At 40.2% G+C, this 21,458-nt stretch overlaps 1 protein-coding gene across 1 annotated transcript in view; it reads left to right on the top strand.

Moving 5' to 3' along the window:
* The window catches only part of SHF (Src homology 2 domain containing F), a 334,666-nt gene that overhangs the window by 276,034 nt on the left and 37,174 nt on the right, over nucleotides 1–21,458 (top strand). The window contains 2 exon segments of the mRNA XM_077472515.1: nucleotides 5,662–5,833; nucleotides 7,238–7,357. Of these exon segments, the coding sequence (XP_077328641.1) occupies nucleotides 5,662–5,833; nucleotides 7,238–7,357 (292 nt within the window).

Here is a 21,458-nt window from a genome sequence, read left to right as displayed (position 1 = left end):
TGTATTTCTGAGTACCGTATATACTCGAGTATAGGCCGACCCGAGTATAAGCCGAGGCCCCCAATTTACCCCCAAAAAACTGGAAAACTTATTGACTCGTGTATAAGCCGAGGGTGAGACATGGCTGTCCATCCCTGTGTGTCCGTCCATCCCTGTGTGTGTGTCCGTCCATCCATCCCTGTGTGTGTGTCCATCCATCCATCCATCCCTGTGTGTGTATCCATCCATCCATCCATCCCTGTGTGTGTGTGTGTGTGTATCCATCCATCCATCCATCCATCCCTGTGTGTGTGTGTGTGTGTGTGTGTGTATCCATCCATCCATCCATCCATCCCTGTGTGTGTGTGTGTGTGTGTGTGTGTATCCATCCATCCATCCATCCATCCCTGTGTGTGTGTGTGTGTGTGTGTGTGTGTGTGTGTGTGTGTCCGTGCAGCCTTGTGTGTGTGTCCAGCCTACCTGTGTCCCAAGCCTCCGTCCCGAGCCGCCGTCGTCCCGAGCCTCCTCCGTCCCGTGCCGTGCCTCCTCCGTCCCGTGCCTCCTCCGTCCCGTGCCGTACCTCCTCCGTCCCGTGTCTCCTCCGTCCCGTGCCGTGCCGTGCCTCCTCCGTCCCGTGCCGATGGATCGCCGCTCTTCTCGGCGGCCATTCTACAATTCAAAATTCCGCCTCCGCCTGTGATAGGCGGAACACTCAATTTCCCAGCAGCCTGTGTTCCGCCTATCACAGACATCCTCTCATACTCGTCCGTAGTATGAGAATGAGCGGATGTCCGTGATAGGCGGAACACTGACTGCTGGGAAATTCAGTGTTCCGCCTATCACAGGCGGAGGCGGAGAAGGAGGCGCGGCTTTTGAAAATTAATGTCCGCCGTCTGTCTGCTCGATACGCTGATCGAGCAGTCAGACAGCGGCGACTCGAGTATAAGCCGAGGGGGCACTTTCAGCCTCAAAAAAGAGGCTGAAAATCTCGGCTTATACTCGAGTATATACGGTAATAAAATAATTTTATATCCCTATTAAAAATCTCAATCTTCTCATTGTAAATGTTTAAAAATGAACGTTGGATATAAAACATGTTGACCCTCATTTACGAATGTTCACTTTGCAAAGTAACTGCCTACGTCTGTAGGGTTTTTGCAAGCACATGATTGGATGATTGAAAGCAGCAATTTGATCTGCTCCACTGCCAAAATTATCACCCCATATCCCTTCTAAATTCCAACCTCAAACTGTTCACTAAAATTCTTGCAATGCCCCTGATTGAGCTGACCCTGAAGTTGATTCATTCTGACTAGGTGGGATTTGTCCCTATGAGGAAAGCTCAAGATAATATAATAAAGGCTGTAAATTTGATCCACGCTGCTTATGCCCAAAAGATCCCCATGCTACTCCTGTCGACTGACGCTGAAAAGGCATTTGATAAGATGAATTGGGACATTCTGACGGAGACCCTTAGACATGTTGGTCTGAGCCAGTGGATGATGCACTTAGATCCAAGATATCAATTTCAATCCTTCTGCACAAGTGAAAGTTAAGACACCTCTCCTCCTTTGGAATTAAAAAGGAGAGGTTACATTTTGGGGGTATAGGGGTGATCCCTCTCCCCCCGAAATATCTCTGGCTTTTGAGCCCTTTTTAGGTCTGGTCAGAAACAATCCAGACATAACAGGCCTTTACATCAATCCCTCCTGGTCTCCAAAGGTGGCAGCGTACACAGACTACTTTCTTTTCTGATCTAACCCTCTGTTCAGTTCTGAGAGCAGGTTTGGTAAAGTGAAGACTCACAAAGCCTTATCATTCTTCCATGTCAACTATCAAAAGTCAGCATCTTTGTCCACCCTTCTTAAGACCAATTTACCTTTCAAATGGGCCACATCTCACAAAAAATATCTGGGCATATATCTTAGTGGGGAGGATATTTTTTGCACTAAACTTCCCACTACTTTGAGGTCCCTCAAAGATCTCGCAGCTTGGCAGAACAGCATGTTTTCCTGGTTCGTTTTCAAAATGAACATGAATTTGTGCATTAAAGTGCATTTTTTTTTGTATCGTACAAACACAAAGTGAAAAGATACATAAATTGCAATAACAGAAAAAACGTGTGTGTGTGTGTGTGTGTGTGTGTGTGTGTATGTGTGTGTGTGTATATATATATATATAATATATATATATATATATATATATATATATATATATATATATATATATATATATATATATATATATATATATATATATATATATATATATATATATATATATTCTCTTGGAAGTGTGGAGGATATTTTTTTGCACTAAACTTCCTACTACTTCCCACTACAAAGATCTCACAGCTTGGCAGAACAGTGTGTGTATATATGTGTGTATATATATCATTAATACAAATTGTTTTGAAAGTCCATAATTCCAATGATGTGTCTGGATTAGTAGACGCACACCAAAAGCAAGAAAATTCCTTCACCATATATATTGAATCCACTCAATGTGCTCCAAATTGAAAGCTGCTCACCAGATGGATGCGATCTCTTTTTTTTTTTTTAAAAGATAGGTCTTGTTCCTGGAAACCACTTCTTTAAGATGTGTCTCTCCAATGTTTAGATATCTTATCTATCCCATAAAAGTAGCCTGGGATCTCTATCATGGAACATTCTAAAGTGGTTTGATGCACAGTTTTGTAAACCCGTTAGTAATATTAGTGGCGTGCTCATTAATCCTGGTCTGTAGCTTATGTGTGGTCCTGCCGACGTATTGCATTGGGCATGGACATTCCAACACGTATGTTATGTGGTCTAAATGGCACATAATCTTGACTTGATTTTATGTTCTTGTTTACTTACTACAGAATGGAACCTCTCTATTTTTCTATTTTTTTTTCTCTTTGTAGTATTGCGAACTTTGCATCTAGTCTAGTGCAATAATAGAAACGATCTCTATCTAAGAATTTTTTTTTGGAGGGGGAGTCTGAAATATTGGGTGCAATCTTATTTCTTAATCCTGGGGCTCTTCTATATATAAATTTCGGTTTAATTAGGGGGAGGGGCCCTAGATTTTTATCCTTCAAGAGGATGGGCCAGTGTTTTTTAAAAATGTTTTCAACCTTTTTGTACTGTCTATGGACACCTGTAATGAAGTTCCGATCTCCCTTAAAATTCTTTGGTTTACTATTAGAGGAACTCTCTATCCATAGTAGATGCATTGTTCCTACAACGTTCTAATTCTTGAGGAGTGTACCCTTTCTCCATAAACCTAGTTATGAGAATATTGGGTATTAAAATCCTCCAAACTATCAGTTTCTCTTCATTCGCCTAAACTGGCTTTTGGGTATCCCCCTAAGCCATTATAAAAGCTCCTCCCATTTGTCATGTATATTTTTTCTACTTTTGAAACCAGAAAAAAATGTTGCCCATCGCTATTTTTAATCCCTCAATCAAAAGCTGAATTTTTACCCCTTTTAATGATTTGTTTCAGGGCCCATTTTACTGCCTTTAGGCCGGTCATGTTTCTTAATGTTGATATACAGAGATTCTATATCTACTGTAACCAAAATAGTGTTCGGGGTAACCTTACATTTTTGTAACATCTTAATCAGTTCTCTACTATCCTTAAAATAGACTTTTCCTTGTGTGACTAATGGTTTCAAATAAATATCCAGATATTCTCCCACTCGAATACAAGGAATCAATCCCCCTGATGATAGGCCTTCCAGGCGGCACATTTAAATGTAAGCAGACAACCTTCATGTTTTATGTACGATTTTAAATAAACCAACGGTATTTCGCTATGTAGTATCCATTTGTTTCTTCCATATGGGATATTGTGGTGGAGAGGGGGTCATATTTCAGAGCACTCATCTGGGTATCTAGGGTATCTAATCGAGGATTTCCCAAAAGCTTATTAGACCATCTTTTTAAATAAAGAGGTCACATCCATCTGGTGAGCAGCTTTTCAATTTGGAACACATTGGGTGGATTCATTATATATGATGAAGGAATTATCTTTTGTTTTCGGTGTGGGTCTACTAATCCAGACGACACATTGATTGGAATTATGGACTTTAAAAAAACAATTTGATGTTTTTTTTTTTTTTATAGTTTTTCTGTTGCAATTATGTATATTTTCACTTGTATGTGTTTGTACGATACAAGAAAATATTGCACTTTAATGCACATATTTACTTATGTACTTATGTTACATAGGGGGTGTTAAATGATGATATATTTCCTATCACCGACATTCACGGACTAGGTTGGCCTGTTATCGTGGCACATACTTACGATGTATGAAGGTCAATGACTATCTTATTCTACCATGAAATGCAGACTTCAAATCTATATGTATACAAAGATGGCTATGACCAGCAAGGTCAACACGGAATAATCATTGGTTTAAATGAGTCGTCCTTGATTTCCTCTTTGTAACATGTGGTTAGATTTCCATATCTATTCTTCCCATAGAACTCTTAGTTATCTGCAGTTGAATTGCAGCCCAGTCACAGTGACGCTTGCAAATGAGTGCTCTTCTGTCTAGACAGGGTTTATATGCCATGGTCCTCAGGGTTTTTACTGCGTGTCAGGAGCCACTGCCCATCCTGTTTTTGAACAAAGTATAAATGTATTCAGTACATTTCATACAAATCTTATCTGACCAAGGGGCATATTTTAATGCATCAGATAGGGACATAAATATGTTTTCAAATTTTGCAAAGTCCTCCTTCAGAGGCTTTAAATTTCCCTTTCCAGAAACTCACTTGCAAGCCCAGGGGTAACCTATAGCCAACTTTCTTTTTGTGATGGTGTTTAAACAGTGGGTAATCATCCAACAGGGATTAATTCCACAAAAAATGATCTTGATTGTTTAAAATCTTCATTGTGCTATTCAAAATAAAAAAATTCTAAACCATTTCAGTTCATTGGGGCCTGTGACCAGTTACTGAATCACTTAAGTTGACCTCACTCTTCAAAAGGTTGAGCACCCTTGCTGTAGACCATGATCAATCACCTGTAGCTTATTGCAATTTCTTGATTGTGTGAATATTTAGGATAGATTAATCTTCAGTGTCGTTTTCTACACCCTCCAGTGAAAAACATTGCACAGGAAGCAAATTTATCCATAGGACTTATGCAGGTATCATGACCTTCCCTAAATAGGCAAGGTTACATGAATACAGATGCCCCCTTTTAAAGTAAAACTAAAGGCAAAACATTTTTCTTAATTTTGATAGTGGAGAGGGATTAGAACATCTGTCAGTTGTTGTTGTCTGTGTCCCAGTTAGGGAGATTCACCCTCTCCATTTGTCCTGCTTACGTTATTTTTGAAAGTGAATGTAAAAGAAAATCTCACCTTTTTGGGTTGTCCTCAGAAAAGTTAGTAGAGGGGAAATCTTCCAATAGGGACATTAGTTCTGATGGCCTGGGGGTCCCCAAAATATTCCGGTAGTTTGCTGAGATTTTTCTCACTTTCTGTTTTTGGCTATGGAACAGTAAGTAATGGTAAATCTCTCCAATGGGACACAGATGGCAAAAATCTTGCAGGGAGTTTTAAATCTCCCTTACCCTATCCAAAAAATGCCTATAGTTCTACTTTAATTCTTTTTAATGCATTTGTTCTTTCTGTTCTGTGGTCAGCAAAATTACAGTTTATAGTTTTTCTCTCTTTCTTCAGCCCAGTTTGATGGTACTGATAAAACAGGCATGTCATCATCCAGAGAGGACAGACTCAGACACACGCACAGACACTCAGCTGGGAACTTGAAGGCAACCAAGAATCCAAGTATAGAACACACCAACTCAGTGGGAGAAAGGATAGATCCTTCCCTGCCATTAGAAAGTCAATTGTAAGTATAATTAATATTGTTGCTGGGGCACAATAAAGTCCTTTTAGACTGGGATCAAACAATTGATCACAGATTTAGGAGACTGTTAGATGAGCTACAACTTAAATAAAAATACATTTCTGCATTAGCTTTGGAATGCATTAACTCTCTTGTTTAGTATGTTCACCATCTGCATAGCAAAGCCAAAGGAATCACCTGCCTATGCATCTACACATAGTGCTCTTTTTAGCTGTAGAAGTTAGAACAGAGCCCCATCAACATTCCTAAAAGGTATTTTATTACATCTTTTTTAGCATACAAGATTTCACCTTGGGCGATCAGGGATGTGGGGCACTATTGTGAACTTGTTTCACTAGTATATATATTTATGAAGTAGACTTCCCATTAAATATGTTCATTTATTATGTATTTTGTGCATTTTGTGTACAAATTCCTAAGATGTCCAAATTTCCCCCGCTCTCCCCATATGTTTTTGGGTTATTCCTGTCTCCATTTTAGAAATATAATTGCCATAAACCCAATACCTAATTTATAGTGAGTGACTGGCAATTCTGCCTCCTCCTCCAAGTATGACTCCACCAAATTCCACCTTCCTTCTCCTTAAAGGATAAGTTCACCTTTTGTAACATGTTACATTACACCCATATTCAGGGTATAATATGTTTACGAACAGATGACCCTCTCTGACCACCCCAGCGGGGGTTTTCTCCCCCTGCTAGCTGTCACATTTTTTAAAAACGTGGCTCCGCCCACCTGGCTGTGTCACTCATTCATAGTCCTCTGATTGGAAAACTGAGTCCTGACATCTGTTGCGACTGTTGGCTTGTAGTTATTAATGAACTACCACAGCACTGTGGTAGTTCATTGAGCCTTCCTCTCAGATTGTATCTGCTTGCCCTTATGACGTACGGGCACATAGATACATTGACAGGTCTGCAGGAAACCTGCATGGTACTAGTGATGCTTTAGAGGCTCCGGAAACAAAAGAATAAATGCACTTTCTACCTGCAAAAAAATTTGCATTTATTTATTTTTGTTAAAAGGTAAATGTATGCTTTCATAATCCTCCAGTGTTTACTTTAGGTGCTGCTCATAACTGTGAAATGTCACTAATCACAGACTGATATATTTTGGTTTATAACAGATAGCATAATTAGCAGTAGAAAGATGGAGGTTCACTTACTGCTATAAACTACAATGGTCCTCATTGCTATCAAAATCTTAATATTTCCATGCAAAAAAAAGAAAAAAAATGCAGTGTGTGTATATTCTATATATGTGTGTGCCTCTAAATAATATGCAGACATTTTTTATATTGAGAATAGAGTAGTAGCCAACCCCGTCCCTTCAATGAGACAACCTTTTTGTTCTTTTGTTTTCTTTAATAATCTGATGCCCTCACAGCTGGTACCACGGTGCAATCAGCCGCACAGATGCAGAGAGTCTCCTGAGGCTTTGTAAAGAAGCAAGTTACCTGGTGCGAAACAGCGAGACCAGCAAGATTGACTTTTCCTTATCACTGAAGTAGGTGTCTTGTCTTTCATTTAAAAACAAGCAACAGGTCACGCAAGGGTACAGCTTATTATACACTTAAAGTTATTCTGCAGTTCACCATTTATTGGTAGATTTATTGTCTAAGGCTGGCCATACATTATACAATTTCTTTCTGTAGATTTTCCAAAGCCTTATAAAATGAGGTTATACCTTAAACACTTAGTGTGTATGCAATCAATAAAGCCCTTGCACTAAATAGTTAAAGGAAATTGTATAATGTATGGACAGCCTAAGTCTCAAAATAAACCCAAATTAAAGTCTTCTTTCTGTAATTCTGCGGGCCTCTCCTCTACAGACGTTGAGTGCACATATGGGAAAATATTTTTTTCAACCTGTTTATCAGTGTTTCAGCAAAAGAGGAAAAAAAAATGACATAAGGCATGATTATATTTAAAGCTGAACTCTGGGAAAGCCTAAAGAACACCCTTGCAATGGACACACTGCAGGAGTTAACTGCTCACTTATACTAGGAAAGTGCAAGAGCACAATTACCTCGATCCTACGCTCCCCCATCAAATGGCACGCTCCTCAGATCCAACAGTGAACTGTCCAGCTGTATCATATCCAGTGCAGGGCTATGGTCCATGCTTTGATCTTGATAATGTCAGATGACCTTAGGCGGCCGAAGAAGGGGCTGCAGGGACCAGTCCAGGAGCACTAAGGAGCCTGCCTGAGCAGAAATATGTAAAACTTCTTTCCTCAGCCCCATAGATATCAATGAGCAGTTAACCCTTGCAGTAGGGGAGCAGCGTCCAGGGGGAACATTCAGTTTTCCCAAAGTTTTTAAGCTTTGAAATACCTTACAATAATGGGCCTTACATAGATTAGATATTAGTGATATAAACTCGTCTTTCTGTTCAACTGGAATTCTGAGCTTGTGTGTACATGGTACAAAGTCTTCATGTGATCCTATTACTGCAGCACATTATACTGGCGTGGTTCTGTTGCCGGTGCTGAATCCCCACATTAATGGAAACGTGTATAAAGTGGTTCAAGCCATAAACAAGGCAAATAAAAAAAAAAAAATAAAAAAAAAAAACCTGGAGCGGTATATTCTTATAAAAATAACAATGGATTTGTTTTTTTGGTTTTGTAAAAAAAATTGTTTATGAATATTTAGTATTCTTTATTTGAGGATCATTGTCAAAATATTATTTTTACATTTAATATTCTGCAAGAAGGTTAGGTTATTATTAACTGACCTTTTCTACATTGTGTCCAAATTCCTAGCTATCCTGATTAAAGGGTTATTTATGGCACAGAGCTTTAGAATTAAGAGGGCATCTTCACGAACTGCTTGGAGCTTTCATTAGTTTGGTTCTCTGCTTGACATAGCTTAATAAAAGCTTGCTACCCTTGAGGGCAATGTAAAGTACTGTTGTCCATTAAAAATAGCAGTTTTAAATTGGATGGCTAGCAAATGGACAAAACCACCTTGGCAATAAAAGCCTGCAGTCTTCCCTGTATGAAGAGTAAGTAATTCTCATTCACTCCATATGTGATTTTTCATTGTAAAGAGGAGCTTAATATTGCTTTGGGAATTCACACAGTAAATCCCATTTCAGGTATAGTGACATTAGCCTACATGTTGTACAATAAAATTATTAGGGACCTGTGTGCACGGTATTTAAATATTATGCTACCCTATGCAGACTTGAATGATGATGTCCCTTTTTTAACCAGATCCACTCCTCCTTGTCATGTGATGGTAGCATTTGTTTTCACTAAAATGTTCTGCTAGAGGCATCTTGCAGTCTTTATGTACAGAACTAACGTTTACTGTACAGACCACCAAACAGGAGAAAATAAAAATTGTAGTTGCTTAAACATTCAAAGAACTTTGACCCCTCTCTACTGATCCTCTTGTCCTAGTACCCTAAGAACTAGTCTACAAGCACATAGTTGCCAACGTTTAAATTTTTTTTTCAAGGAACACCTTTTTTTGGTGTGCATTCAGTTAGCCAGCCACTGTAGATGGAGAATGCTTTAATTATAGGCAGGGCATTCAGTTAAATGGTTGTGGTTTTAAAACATGCATATCTTTAACCTAATACAATACTTTGAAGCTGAACTCAAGAGATTTAGCCACTTTCTAAAATGTGCTGGTTTACTATGGGCAACTTGGGAATAAGCTATCAAAATATTTTATTACTCAGCAGCTGCTCTGCTTGCCCCTCTACTGTCCATTCACAGAAGACTTTGCATTATGTGCACCCATTTACAACCTGCAGAGTGCTCTGTGATTGGGCAGGAGCAGCCACAGTCAACTCTGCAGGGGTGGATGCCTAATGCCGTGTATACACGATCAAACAATCCGGGGGAAAAGTCAATCCCCCGTGTGTGGGCTCCGGCTGACTTTTTTTTTTACCCAAAAGACCTGCGGACTAAAAGTAGTTTTGCACCAAAATGTGTCCGCCAGACTCACAGTCCAGCAGACAATACGGCCGTGTGTGTGCTAGTCCGCCATACTTTTAAAATGAATGGACTTTTCCCGCACGGAGAAAAGTCTGTTCATTTTGAGCGCGGCTCCAGGTAGCCGGGACCAGCGAAGGAAGCATTGCTGGCCCTGTCACCTGGTATGGAGTTAAAGGGGAAGCCCTACACCGAAAAAACGGCATTGGGGTCCCCCCCAGGTCCATATCAGACCCTTATCCGAGCACGCAACCTGGCCGGTCAGGAAAGGGGGTGGGGACGAGCGAGCGCCTTCCTCCTGGGCTGTATCAGGCCGTGTGCCCTCAACATGGAAGGGGGCCGTGCAGCCCCCCCACCCCAAAGCACCTTCCCAACAACCCTGGCCGTTGGTTGTCGGTCTGGGGGTGGGGGGCTTATAGGCATCCGGGAGCCCCCTTTAATAAGGGGGCCCCAGATCCTGGCCCCCCACCCTATGTGAATGATTATGGGGTACGATGTACCCCTACCCATTCACCTGTGAAAAAAATGTAAAAAAAAACACAACACACAAGGGTTAAAATAGTTTATTGCACAGCTCCGGGGGTCTTCTTCCGTCTTCGGGGGTCTTCTTGCCAGACTCCTCCGCTATCTTCTGCTCTTTTGCTAGCTCTTTCACTAGCGGAGGAGCCCGGCTTTCTTCTTCGATGCCGCCCTCTTCTTCCGACTTCGGGGGTATTGTCCCCCTCTTCGGGGGTCTTGCCTCCCTCTTCGGTTCTTCTTGCTGGGCCTCCGCGCCTTCTAGCTCTTTTACAAGCGGTGGCCCGGTCTGTCGCCGCCTTCTGTTCTTCTGTTCTTCTTCTCTTCTTGCGCTGTTGCCTCGTCGCTGTCTCTGGCCACAATGACAGGCAAGCGGGGCGACTTATATAGGGACATCGCCGGATGATGTCCCTGCCCATTATGATGTCAGTCCCATAGGATGCTGGGACTGTAACATCATAATGGACGGGGACATCATCCGCCGATGTCCCTATATAAGTCGCCACGTGCCTGTCATTGTGGCCAGAGACAGCGACGAGGCAACAGCTCAAGAAGAGAAGGAGGCGGCGGTGGCGACGACAGAAGACAGAGGCCACTGCTTGTAAAAGCTAGAAGAAGGCACGGAGGCCCGGCAAGAACAACCGAAGAGGGGGACAAGACCCCCGAAGTCCGAAGAAGAGGGCGGCGCGAAAACCCCCAGAGCTGTGCAATAAACTATTTTAACCCTTGTGTGTTGTGTTTTTTTTTTACATTTTTTTCACAGGTGAATGGGTAGGGGTACATTGTACTCCATACTCATTCACATAGGGTGGGGGGCGGGATCTGGGGGCTCCCGGATTCCGATAAGCCCCCTGCCCACAGACCCCGACAACCAACGGCCAGGGTTGTTGGGAAGAGGCCCTTGTCCTCATCAACATGGGGACAAGGTGCTTTGGGGTGGGGGGCCTTGCGGCCCCCCTTCCCCAAAGCACTCCCCCATGTTGAGGGCAAGCGGCCTGGTACAGCTCAGGAGGGGGGGCGCTCGCTCATCCCCACCCCCTTTCCTGACCTGCCGGGTTGCCTGCTCAGATAAGGGTCTGATATGGACCTGGGGGGACCCCCACGCCGTTTTTTCGGCGTAGGGCTTCCCCTTTAACTCCATACCAGGTAACGGAGCCAGCGGCGCTTCCTTCGCTAGACCCGGCTACCTGGAGCCGCGCTCAAAATAAACAGACTTTCCTCCGTGTGTGTGGGCAAGCCTGTTCATTTCAAAAGTACGGCGGATAATCCGCCCGACCTAGTCCGCTGGAAAAGTCACATGTGTGGGCAGGTCTGCTCATTCGGACAGTCCGGCGGACTTTATGGTGGTTTGTCCGCCAGACTAAGTCCGCTAGATAGTCTGATCATGTGTACGCGGCATTACAGTCAGTTGTCACAGTGGAAAAATGGTAATAGCTGTACTACTCACAACATTCAATTAAAAAGTAAATTGTAAATTAAAGGGAAAAGTCTAGCAGATGACATGCACCTCATTGGCCTTAAGTAAGCACATTTACTGCACATAACCTCATTTTATTTTATGTAAAAAAAATTGAGTATTATATTGTTTGTGTCACTGAAATTCAAGCAAGTAGATTTTTATTTTTATTTTTTTTGAAAATTTGCCTTTGATAAACAGTTGAGCATTTTATCATGTGATAAAAACCATTAAACGGCCACCATTTTATTCTCTATGGCCTCTGCTTTGAGAAAATATATAATGTTTAGTGGGAATTGTCTAGCAAAAAATGCAGATTTTAAAAAGTATGTGAACAATTAAAAAAAAATACCCTGATAGGCAAGTGGTTAAAGCACTGGAACTGAACGCAGTAGTGATTGGAAAACATTTTTTTTAAATTGCATGCCTTAATTCATTTAAAAAATCAACAGGCCCTTAAAGTCCAACACTGGCCTGCCCTATCCCACCCCCTGCACCTTTCTGTTGGTCATTGAGACTTCCAATAACCTTGTAAGGCCAATGAAAGCAAAAGTTGTGTTGCATCTTGATATAGTGCGGCCCTTTACCCCGTAGAGTCCCAACGTGCTTACATACACATACTAGGGCCAATTTTATAGATGGGATCTGATTAACCTACCGGCATGCCTATGGAGTGTGGGAGGAAACTGGAGTACCCATAGGAAACCTGCGCAGGCACAGGGAAAACATGCAAACTCCAAGCAGATGGTGTAGTGGTTGGGATTTGAACCATTGACCGTATTGCTGTTTGGTGAGAGTGCTAACCACTACACCACTGTTTTTTACAAATATAGACAAACTACTCTAGAGGCATGTAAACTGGGAATATTCTTTATGTATGTTGCAATATATTTTAAGCTGTTCGACTGAGTGAAATTATCTCTATGGCTATCCCCCACTTTACTAGCAAAAATTTCCCCACAACTGTAAAATCAATCTGTATATGCAGTAAAGCATGCTTGTTGTCCACTGTGGAATCTACATGGGGTCAATCCTGTGTATTGTGTAAAGACTGTTTAGTTCGGTCTACTCTGATCTCCCCTTCTTCCACAGTCCTCCATCCATCTGCTGATAGCACAGAGCCTTGGGGCACTCTGCACATTCTCAGTTTGGTGTGTCTTGCTAGAGAGTTTTTTTTATTTGTTTTTAGGGGAAGGTGCATGTGATCAGCACTGTCCAGATAGTCAGGGGTCATGCAGCCTCATAGGACAGTCAGGGGCAAATAAAATCTCCTCCTACAAGCTTTAACCAGTGCTCGGTCAGACACTGATAGAAATCACAAGACTGCTATATACTGCTGATGAGAAACGCTTATTAGCAGTTTCAATTTACTAATTTAATTGCATTTCCATGTTCGGTGTACTGTGGGAGACTAGTTGTAGTGAATGCAGGGTCCTGGGTTTAGTAACACTTTAAAGAAAATCAATTCCAACATTTGTGTGTATATATACACAAATTCTTACAACATAAACATATAGCTTGCATTTCTTATTACTGAATCTCAGGCAGCAGTAGGTTCCAAAGGTAGCTTTTGTAGTACAGTATACGTGTGACATGGCTGTCTATAGATTAATAGATACAAGGGCATTTAAGTCAAAGGACCATGTCTAAGAAACTGGTATAGCTAAAAATCTTGCCTTGGCTGTCAGTGCTTATAAGATGGTTTCTAAATTGTCTCTCTGATCTTATAACACCTTGATGCTCTACATCCCCCATCAATTTTCTTTTCTCATATGCCCTAAAGCATAATGGCTTGCAATAACCTCGCTGTAGTCTTAGGTGATATTTTGTCCTTGAAAGAAGAGATTTTGTGTACTCCACAATTACATTTTGTACTGATCCCTTTTATTCTCAAAATATATTAAATTACCTTGCTTTGTATTAAGGCACTTGTCTACTACATTTTAGAAAATGGGCAAAATGCCTATGTCATTAACCAGTGCCTGTCGCACATTGTTGTCTTATTCTCCTATGCATTGCGTATAATTTGTGGACTTAATTTTCATGAAAACGTAAAAAGCATTTTGTATGTGCAACAGACAGACAAGTGAAGTTCCTCTGTTCTGTCTGTAGATAACTTTATCCTTATGTTATTACCTACAGTCATATGGTTTGACATATTTACATTTTTGATTCATCTCAAGGCAAACTGTCCTTTGGTAATAATAAATATTATGTCCTTTAGGCTATTGATGATCCCACTTTCTTCTTGCATAGTCATGTTGTTGGATCTTATCTATAATCACAGCATCACATTTAATTTGTATGGTGTACATACCCATACTGGTAATATTGACGACTCTGGCATTTCCAGAATTGCTGGTATATCTGAGAGTGTTTGCAGAGTTATCTAACATTGGCATGTTTAACCACCTCCAGACCAGGCCTTTTCTGGCACTTTGTTCACATGTAACAATCAGTATTTTTTGCTAGAAAATTCGTTAGTACCCCAAACATTTTATATATTTTTTAAAGCAGAGGCCCTAGGGAATAAATTGGTAGGTTTTGCAATTTTTTTTCTTTCTGACACAGTTTGTGTGGCGGTTTTATAAACGCAATCTTCGGGGAAAAAACCGTCGTCTTCGTCTTCGTCTTCGTCTTCGTCTTCTTCCTTTTTTTTTTTTTTTTTTTTTTTTTTTTTTTTTATTAAAGAAAACAATACCTAGCCCAGTTTTTTTTGTAAAATATAAACGATGTTACACCAAGTATTTAGACAGCTAACATGTTGCGCTTTCAATTTGTGCACGCTCCTGCAACGGCAAAAAAAGACCATGTAAATGTTACTATCCATGCTAGAATTGCTGGCCATGATCTGTCATTCGTGGTAATACCTTGCATGTGTGGGATGATCGCTGTTTGCATACTTGTGGGATCAACGCGTGTGTTTACACACGGGAGGATTGAACACTTTATTTTTTATTTATTTTTTACACTGTTTCTTTCATTTTTCCTTTTTTTTTTCACTTTTACTGTTGTCACAAAGAATATAAACATCCTTATGACAGCAACAGGAATGTGACATGTGCTCTTTATGGAGCACCCAAATCGCGCTTCTGCACTTTAAAGCATGTCTGTGAATGCTTTAGATTTTGAAAAACTGGAAGTGAGATCATTGCTTTGCTTGGCTGTCCGTCCAGCCGGTGGATGCAGCTGTGCATAGTAACCAATCCGCTTCTAGGTTTTTGTTTTCAAAGCTTAATTGAACAAGATGCATTTAGAAGCTGATTGGGTATTATGCACGGCAGCACCAGATTCTGTGTGCACTAGTTTTAATAAATCTCCCACATACAGTACTAGGACAAATTTTAGATGGGATTCAGTCAATTTACCAGCATATCTTTGGAGTGTGGGATGGAGCCCACACAAGCCTAGGAAGAACATGCTAACCTCTGAACAGATTTCAAACCAGGGACCCCAGTGCTACAAGGAAGAAGTGCTAACCACTAAGCCCCTGTGCTGCACAGTAATGTACTTGGGTTTCAAAAATTCAAAAAAAGGGGGGGGGTGGGAGGGTATTATCACGGTGTTTACAGATAATGCATGGCAATTTGTTGCGTTTTGTTAAATATATCCATTATGGTGGTCATATAAGAAGGGTTCCAGTTGAACAGAGATTTGATATTCGTATGCTATCCTAATAGCATATGATAGCATACGAATAACAAATCTCTGTTCAATTGGATCCCTTTTAAATGACCACCATAATGGAGATATTTAACAAAACTGAACAAATTGCTATGTTTGGTTTTTAATGTTTAATGTTGTTCATAATTTATGTATATTTTATCTATGTATAGTTTCCGTTATCTGTAAGCACCGTGATTCCCCCCCCTCTTTTTGAATATTTGATTTCTTAGGATGAGGCGCTAGACACTAAGTGTCTACCTTAGTCGAATAAAACCTTACAAATTGTACTTGGGTTACATTTACAGGTTTTGTACACATTAATTTCAGCTTGTAGAAGAACAGTGGGGTTGATTTACTAAAGGCAAATATACTGTGCACTTGCTCCAGAGCTTAGTAAATGCTGCAAAGCTTCACTTTGCAAAAATACCCAATTACATGCAAGGTAAAAAAACAGCATTTTTGCTTGCACATGATTGGATGACAGAAATCAGCAGAGCTTTCCCTCATTTCAGAGCGAGAGCAACTTGCAGTGCACATTATATTTGCCTTTAGTAAATCAACCTTGATGTGTACAAAACACTTTTATATTTGCAAAGCTTTCAGATAGTATGCCTCTTGTGATGGTGGATAGTGTTGATCGTGATGAGCGGGCTTTGATAGTTCCAGACACCTCAGATCATGTTTTGCCTGTGTATAGAACCAAGCTCTATTATGCAAATTGCTTATAAGCAGATCGGATGGGTCATATAAAAAGTACTTCTCTTTGCCTGTGGTTTTGAGGGCATCGGCTTCAAAGCACAGCTTCAGGAAATATAGAAATTATCCCTGGCAGTGTTTGTGTCCATAATTACTCATTTAGGTCTGGGGGCATAGAGGCCCTAACTACCTAGTCCTCCCCTCCTTCATGCTGCTAGGCAGGTCCCCACAGCATATTCTCCAGTCTCTACCAGTCTACTGCCCTGATATCATCAAGACCAGTGTAGGGCCCATAATATTGGATATAATGCCACTGAGGGACAGTCCACCATCAGCCTATCATCTGCCAGGGGAGTGAACGATCAGGTAAGTTGAAGTGCTTTTAGTAGGGATTACAGAGTGGGTATGGCCCTGCTTGTTTAAGGGGAGCACAATAGAAGGTGTGTCTAGTGCTTGCCAAGTGCTTTTCTATCATAGAATTTGTACAAAAAAAATTAATCCCAAAAATAGGTGACAAAGAGTGCAAGCAAATGGCCGGTTATAGCATTCAAATAAAAGTGTAAAAAATGTAAACATAAACCTAATATCGGCTATAGATTCAATTAGTATACATGAATTAATATTTACATAAAGTGCCAAGTGCTATTTTGTCAATTCATAAACCAGTGCTGCAAGCATTAAAAGTGACAAGTGCTACAAGTAGCATATAAAGTCCATTGGAGATTCAAAGTGGCATTTGCTGAAAAAATATATGTCCATAAGTGACAATTTTTTTTATTATTTTTTTTTTATTATTATTTTGTATTTAAGTGTAAATATGAGAGCGAAGTTCTTTTTGACCCCAGATCTCACAAATCTCATATTTAAGAGGTCCTGTCATGCTTTTTTTTTTTTTTTTTTTATAACAAGGGATGTTTATAATGTTGTAATAGGAATAAAAGTGACAGAATGTTTATTTTTTAAATAGTGTAAAAATAAAAGGTAAAATAAGAAAAAAAATTCTAAATGCGTTCCGCCGAGCTCACGTGCAGGAGCAAAACCATACGCGAGTAGCACCTACATATGAAAACGGTGTTTAAACGACACATGTGGGGTATTACCACGATTGGTAGAGCAAGCTCAATAATTCTAGCCATAGATCTCCTCTGTAACTTAAAACATGCAAACTGTAGATTTTTTTTTTTTTTTAATGTCGCCTATGAAGATTTTTAAGGGTAAAAGTTTGTCGCCATTCCACGAGCTGGTGCAATTTTGAAGCGTGACATGTTTGGTATCAATTTACTTGGCATAACATCTTTCAAAAGATGAAAAAAAATTGGGCTAACTTTACTGTTGTCTTATTTTTTTTAATTTATTTTTATTTTTTTCCAAAAGAAATAGACCACTGCGCAAATACAGTGTGACAGGTATTGCAACAACCGCCATTTTATTCTCTTGGGTGTTAGAATTCCCAAACATTATACTTTTTTTAATTTTCTAGCGAAAAAAACATGCTTTTAACTTGTAAACAAACACATCTCAAAAAGAGTCTCGGTCCTTAAGTGGTTAAGGTTTTCATTGGAAATGGCAATCAACTGCCAAGAACACGTCTTCTAAAAAACATTTCACCTTGTATGTTATGGCAGTGGCGCCTGATTCTTTGTATAAATTAAAATCTCTCAACTATGTTAAACATATATTTTAATCTACAAAGAAACATGTGAAGGCCAGATGACCTTTTTAATATGTTCAGTCGCTTCAAGGGTTTTGTAAAAATTCATATACTTTATGAAATCTAATAATGTGACAAGGGAAGCACAAGACGAGAGCAAAACAAATCAGGTTTCAAAGCGGTTGGTTCACATAGGGAAAACTTTACAATGATCATAGATTCATGTACCACCCTTCAGGTATAAACATTAAAAGTTAATGGGGCAAAGTAATTGAAATTGCTGAGCATAAGATTGTAATAACAATTATAATTATTGAAGACTGACAGTTCAGAGAAGGTTAGTGTGTCTACTTTGGTAAATAAAGTTTCTGTCCTAGATAAATATCTAAAACAAATATATGAAAATCAGAAAAGAAACATGATTTCATTGTTGAATTTCTACTTTTTGCCTTTAGAATAATTCATTAAATTGAGAGGCAATACTGACAGGATTCTGTCCAAGTCTGACCATACATGGCCATCCATGACCATCCTGATGTGATGTTGGATTGTTTACGTTTGTCTTCACATTACAGTTTTGTTAAAGGATTATCCAACTGTACAACCAGATTTTGTTCTGTATGGCCAGCTTACAATAATATTAAACCCATTTTTAAGGGGAGGTCCACACTTAAATTAGATGACTGCTGTTCTTTAAAATCTTCCCTTTTCTTCTCTTACCACTGTCACTTCACCACACCTCTTCGTGGATGTCTCCTTTAGCTACATGTAAAGACACCTGTGCTCCTCTGTGGGACCTGAACCAAGCTGTGTGCGTTCATAGACACACAACATACAGTAAGCCACTCCCCTGCTCCCTTCTATTACCTTCTTCTGGTAATTTGACAACATCAGGAGCCTATCATGCCGTCTCTTCTCAGTACCTTCCTGTAAAACCCAGATATTTTGGGAATACCGTGGATCACGGTGGACCTGGCAGCAGTGACAGAGGACCACAGGTGATTGGGGACACAAAGGCATAAAATGGTACTGGGCAGTTTTTTTTTTTTTTTTTATACATTAAGATATAAATACCTAGTATTTAGTATCACTTTAAGTGCTAACCACTCTTCTCTTCAATTGAAGGTTAGAGGATGGGTTTTTTTGGCCATCATCTGGTGCATTAGATATGTGAGGTTTGCATGTTTTTTGCATATTTTATTACACCCTGACTACCATATTGTTTCACCAATCCCAGCAAAAATACTAGAAGAAGATCAATTGTCTTCTGATCAAATGATCCAGTGTATGTCCTCTGATGTGATTGACCTTGTATTCTTAAAATTAGTGTGTAATGTGCCAGCATTGTATGTGTAGCCCTAATACTAAAGGAAAAAAAATGTGTGGGCTGCTTGGTTACCCTTGGTATAGAAAAAAAAAAGTGCAGAAGCCTCTGCTCAAAATGTAAGCTGTAGGGTTATAAGAAATCTAGAAGACTGCCAAGAAAAGAAAAATGGCCGAACAAGCCAGATGACTTGGCAACAAGCCAAAGCTTTCATAGATCATGTGCAAAAACCCTAAACTTCACAAATGTTCTTCAATGCGGCAAACGTAAAGGCCACTACTAACAGAAACATTTGTTTTTTTTAGATTGAGTGCAGAATTTTAAACACTTCCATTAGGATATATAATTGTATTACATCCTTTCAGTGACACCAACTAATTGGACAGGAAACTAGGGGGAATCTCTCCAATGGGAGCCGAAAACCACTACTCCTTGGATCAGCAGCAGGTTGATCATGATCTATACGTCAATCACAGCCATGTGATGAGTAGAGTATGGGCCTGCCATGCTGGTAGCTCTTTACACCCCACCTGGTGTCTTTCAGATCTCAAATGGTCACTTGCTGCACAGGTGTGTCTGCAAGGAACACTAGACATGGTGAAACAGACTTTAACAAAGACAAAAGGGATAAATTCCTTCTGGGGTGAGAGGTTGGTATATATGTTACATAATTCACCTCACTGCATTCTATACTGTACTTGACATACTACTGACTGCCACAGTCTGTGCACCATGGTGTACATCACATGCAGAAGAACACTGTGAACTGTACATTTTACTTTGTTCTACATAGTCTGGACTGCTGTTGTATATTGTATTTTATACTACACTCTGTGTGCATGGCATGTGTCCAAAGCTCTGTCCTGGTGTCACCCTGTTATGTACACCATTTCTGCATGTGTACACTAGTGGCATTGATTGGTGCTGTACAAAGTGGATTTCTATCTTCATTGCATTTTTGTACTTATAGTCACATTTTTTTTTTTTTGTTCTTTATTAAAGTTATGCATCAATGTAACATAACGTGACAAGATAATATGCATGGGTACATATAGGCTATGAAAAACCATCATAGGCACAGAAAATTGGGCTGCAAAAGACGTTAATTAATAGCAGCATACAGGTATATTTACCATTGAGATAAAAGGTTAGGGGCCTCATTGAATCCTATAAACAAACATCTTGAGGTTTCGGCTAGTGAGAAAACAAAACAAGTTCAGAAGTACAAGAACCAGAATCTGTGCACATGGCCTCCGAGCGATCATACCCACAATGTCAATGCACACCAAAAACATTTTTATATTTTTAGAAAATATTTTGAAAAAGGGGAGAGAAGCACCATAGGGTGTCTAAGGGGAGAGGGAAGACCTGAAAAGAGAAGAATGAGATAAAGATGTTTTGGGGGGGCAGTAAAGGGAAAAACAGAGGGGGCGGATGGAAGGGGTGAGGGTCCGCGGGACCGACAGGACCCCAAAATGTATTCCAATGCAGTAAATGTGAGCAGGTTAGGATAATAAGTATTCATCTGAATAGTAAAACCTGTCCCAATGAAGCCATCGCATGTTGTGCTCCTCACTTTTATTTCTAATGCCACGTACACATGATCGGAATTCCAGACAGAAAAAAACAGAGCTTTTCATCTGAAAATGCGACCATGTGTATGCTCCATTGGAATTTAGCTGTCCGAATTCCCGCCAGCCAAAAATTGATAGCATGTTCTCAATTTTCTAGATTGAAAAACGTTCCGATCATGTGTATGCAATTTCAACATGCCAAAAATCACGCATGCTCAGATTCAACTACAAGACGGAAGCTATTGGCTACTGGCTATTGAACTTCCTTTTTCTAGTCGCGCCGTACGTGTTGTAAGTCACCGCGTTATAAACTATCGGGATTTGGTGTGACCGTGTGTAGGCAAGACAGCTTGAGCCGAATTCCGTCAGAATTCCATCGGGAAAACCATCAGAGCTTTTTCCGATGAGAATTCCGATCGTGTGTACGCGGCATAAGAGTGGCAATCAAGTAAGGATGTGGTATTCAGATCCCTTTCACATTTGAATAGATATTGAGGATCCTGCTGGGAAAATAAGTCAAGCAGCATATGATATATGAGAGAGTGATTTACGAGTGGGGCCTTCACCGGCAGAGGTCTTCAAATATGGTCAGGCACCTAGTAAAGCACGCAGGGTCCTGGAGGGAACGTAGAAAGCAAGACAACTGTAATTGTTTCATCTACCCAATGTTGAGCTGGAGAGGGATCCACAGAGATCTGAGAGTTGCGGCCAGCCCAAGGGGGCGATATTCATTATTTTAAAGATTAGTTAATACATTTATTTATATGATCTGTTCC

The sequence above is a fragment of the Lithobates pipiens genome, unplaced genomic scaffold, assembly GCF_037356315.1.
Source record: "Lithobates pipiens isolate NorthernLeopardFrog02 unplaced genomic scaffold, aLitPip1_a1.2 Scaffold_8, whole genome shotgun sequence".
Classification (NCBI taxonomy): domain Eukaryota; kingdom Metazoa; phylum Chordata; class Amphibia; order Anura; family Ranidae; genus Lithobates; species Lithobates pipiens.
The sequence above is the reverse complement of the archived record's forward strand: the minus strand, read 5'-3'. Positions and strand labels throughout refer to the sequence as shown.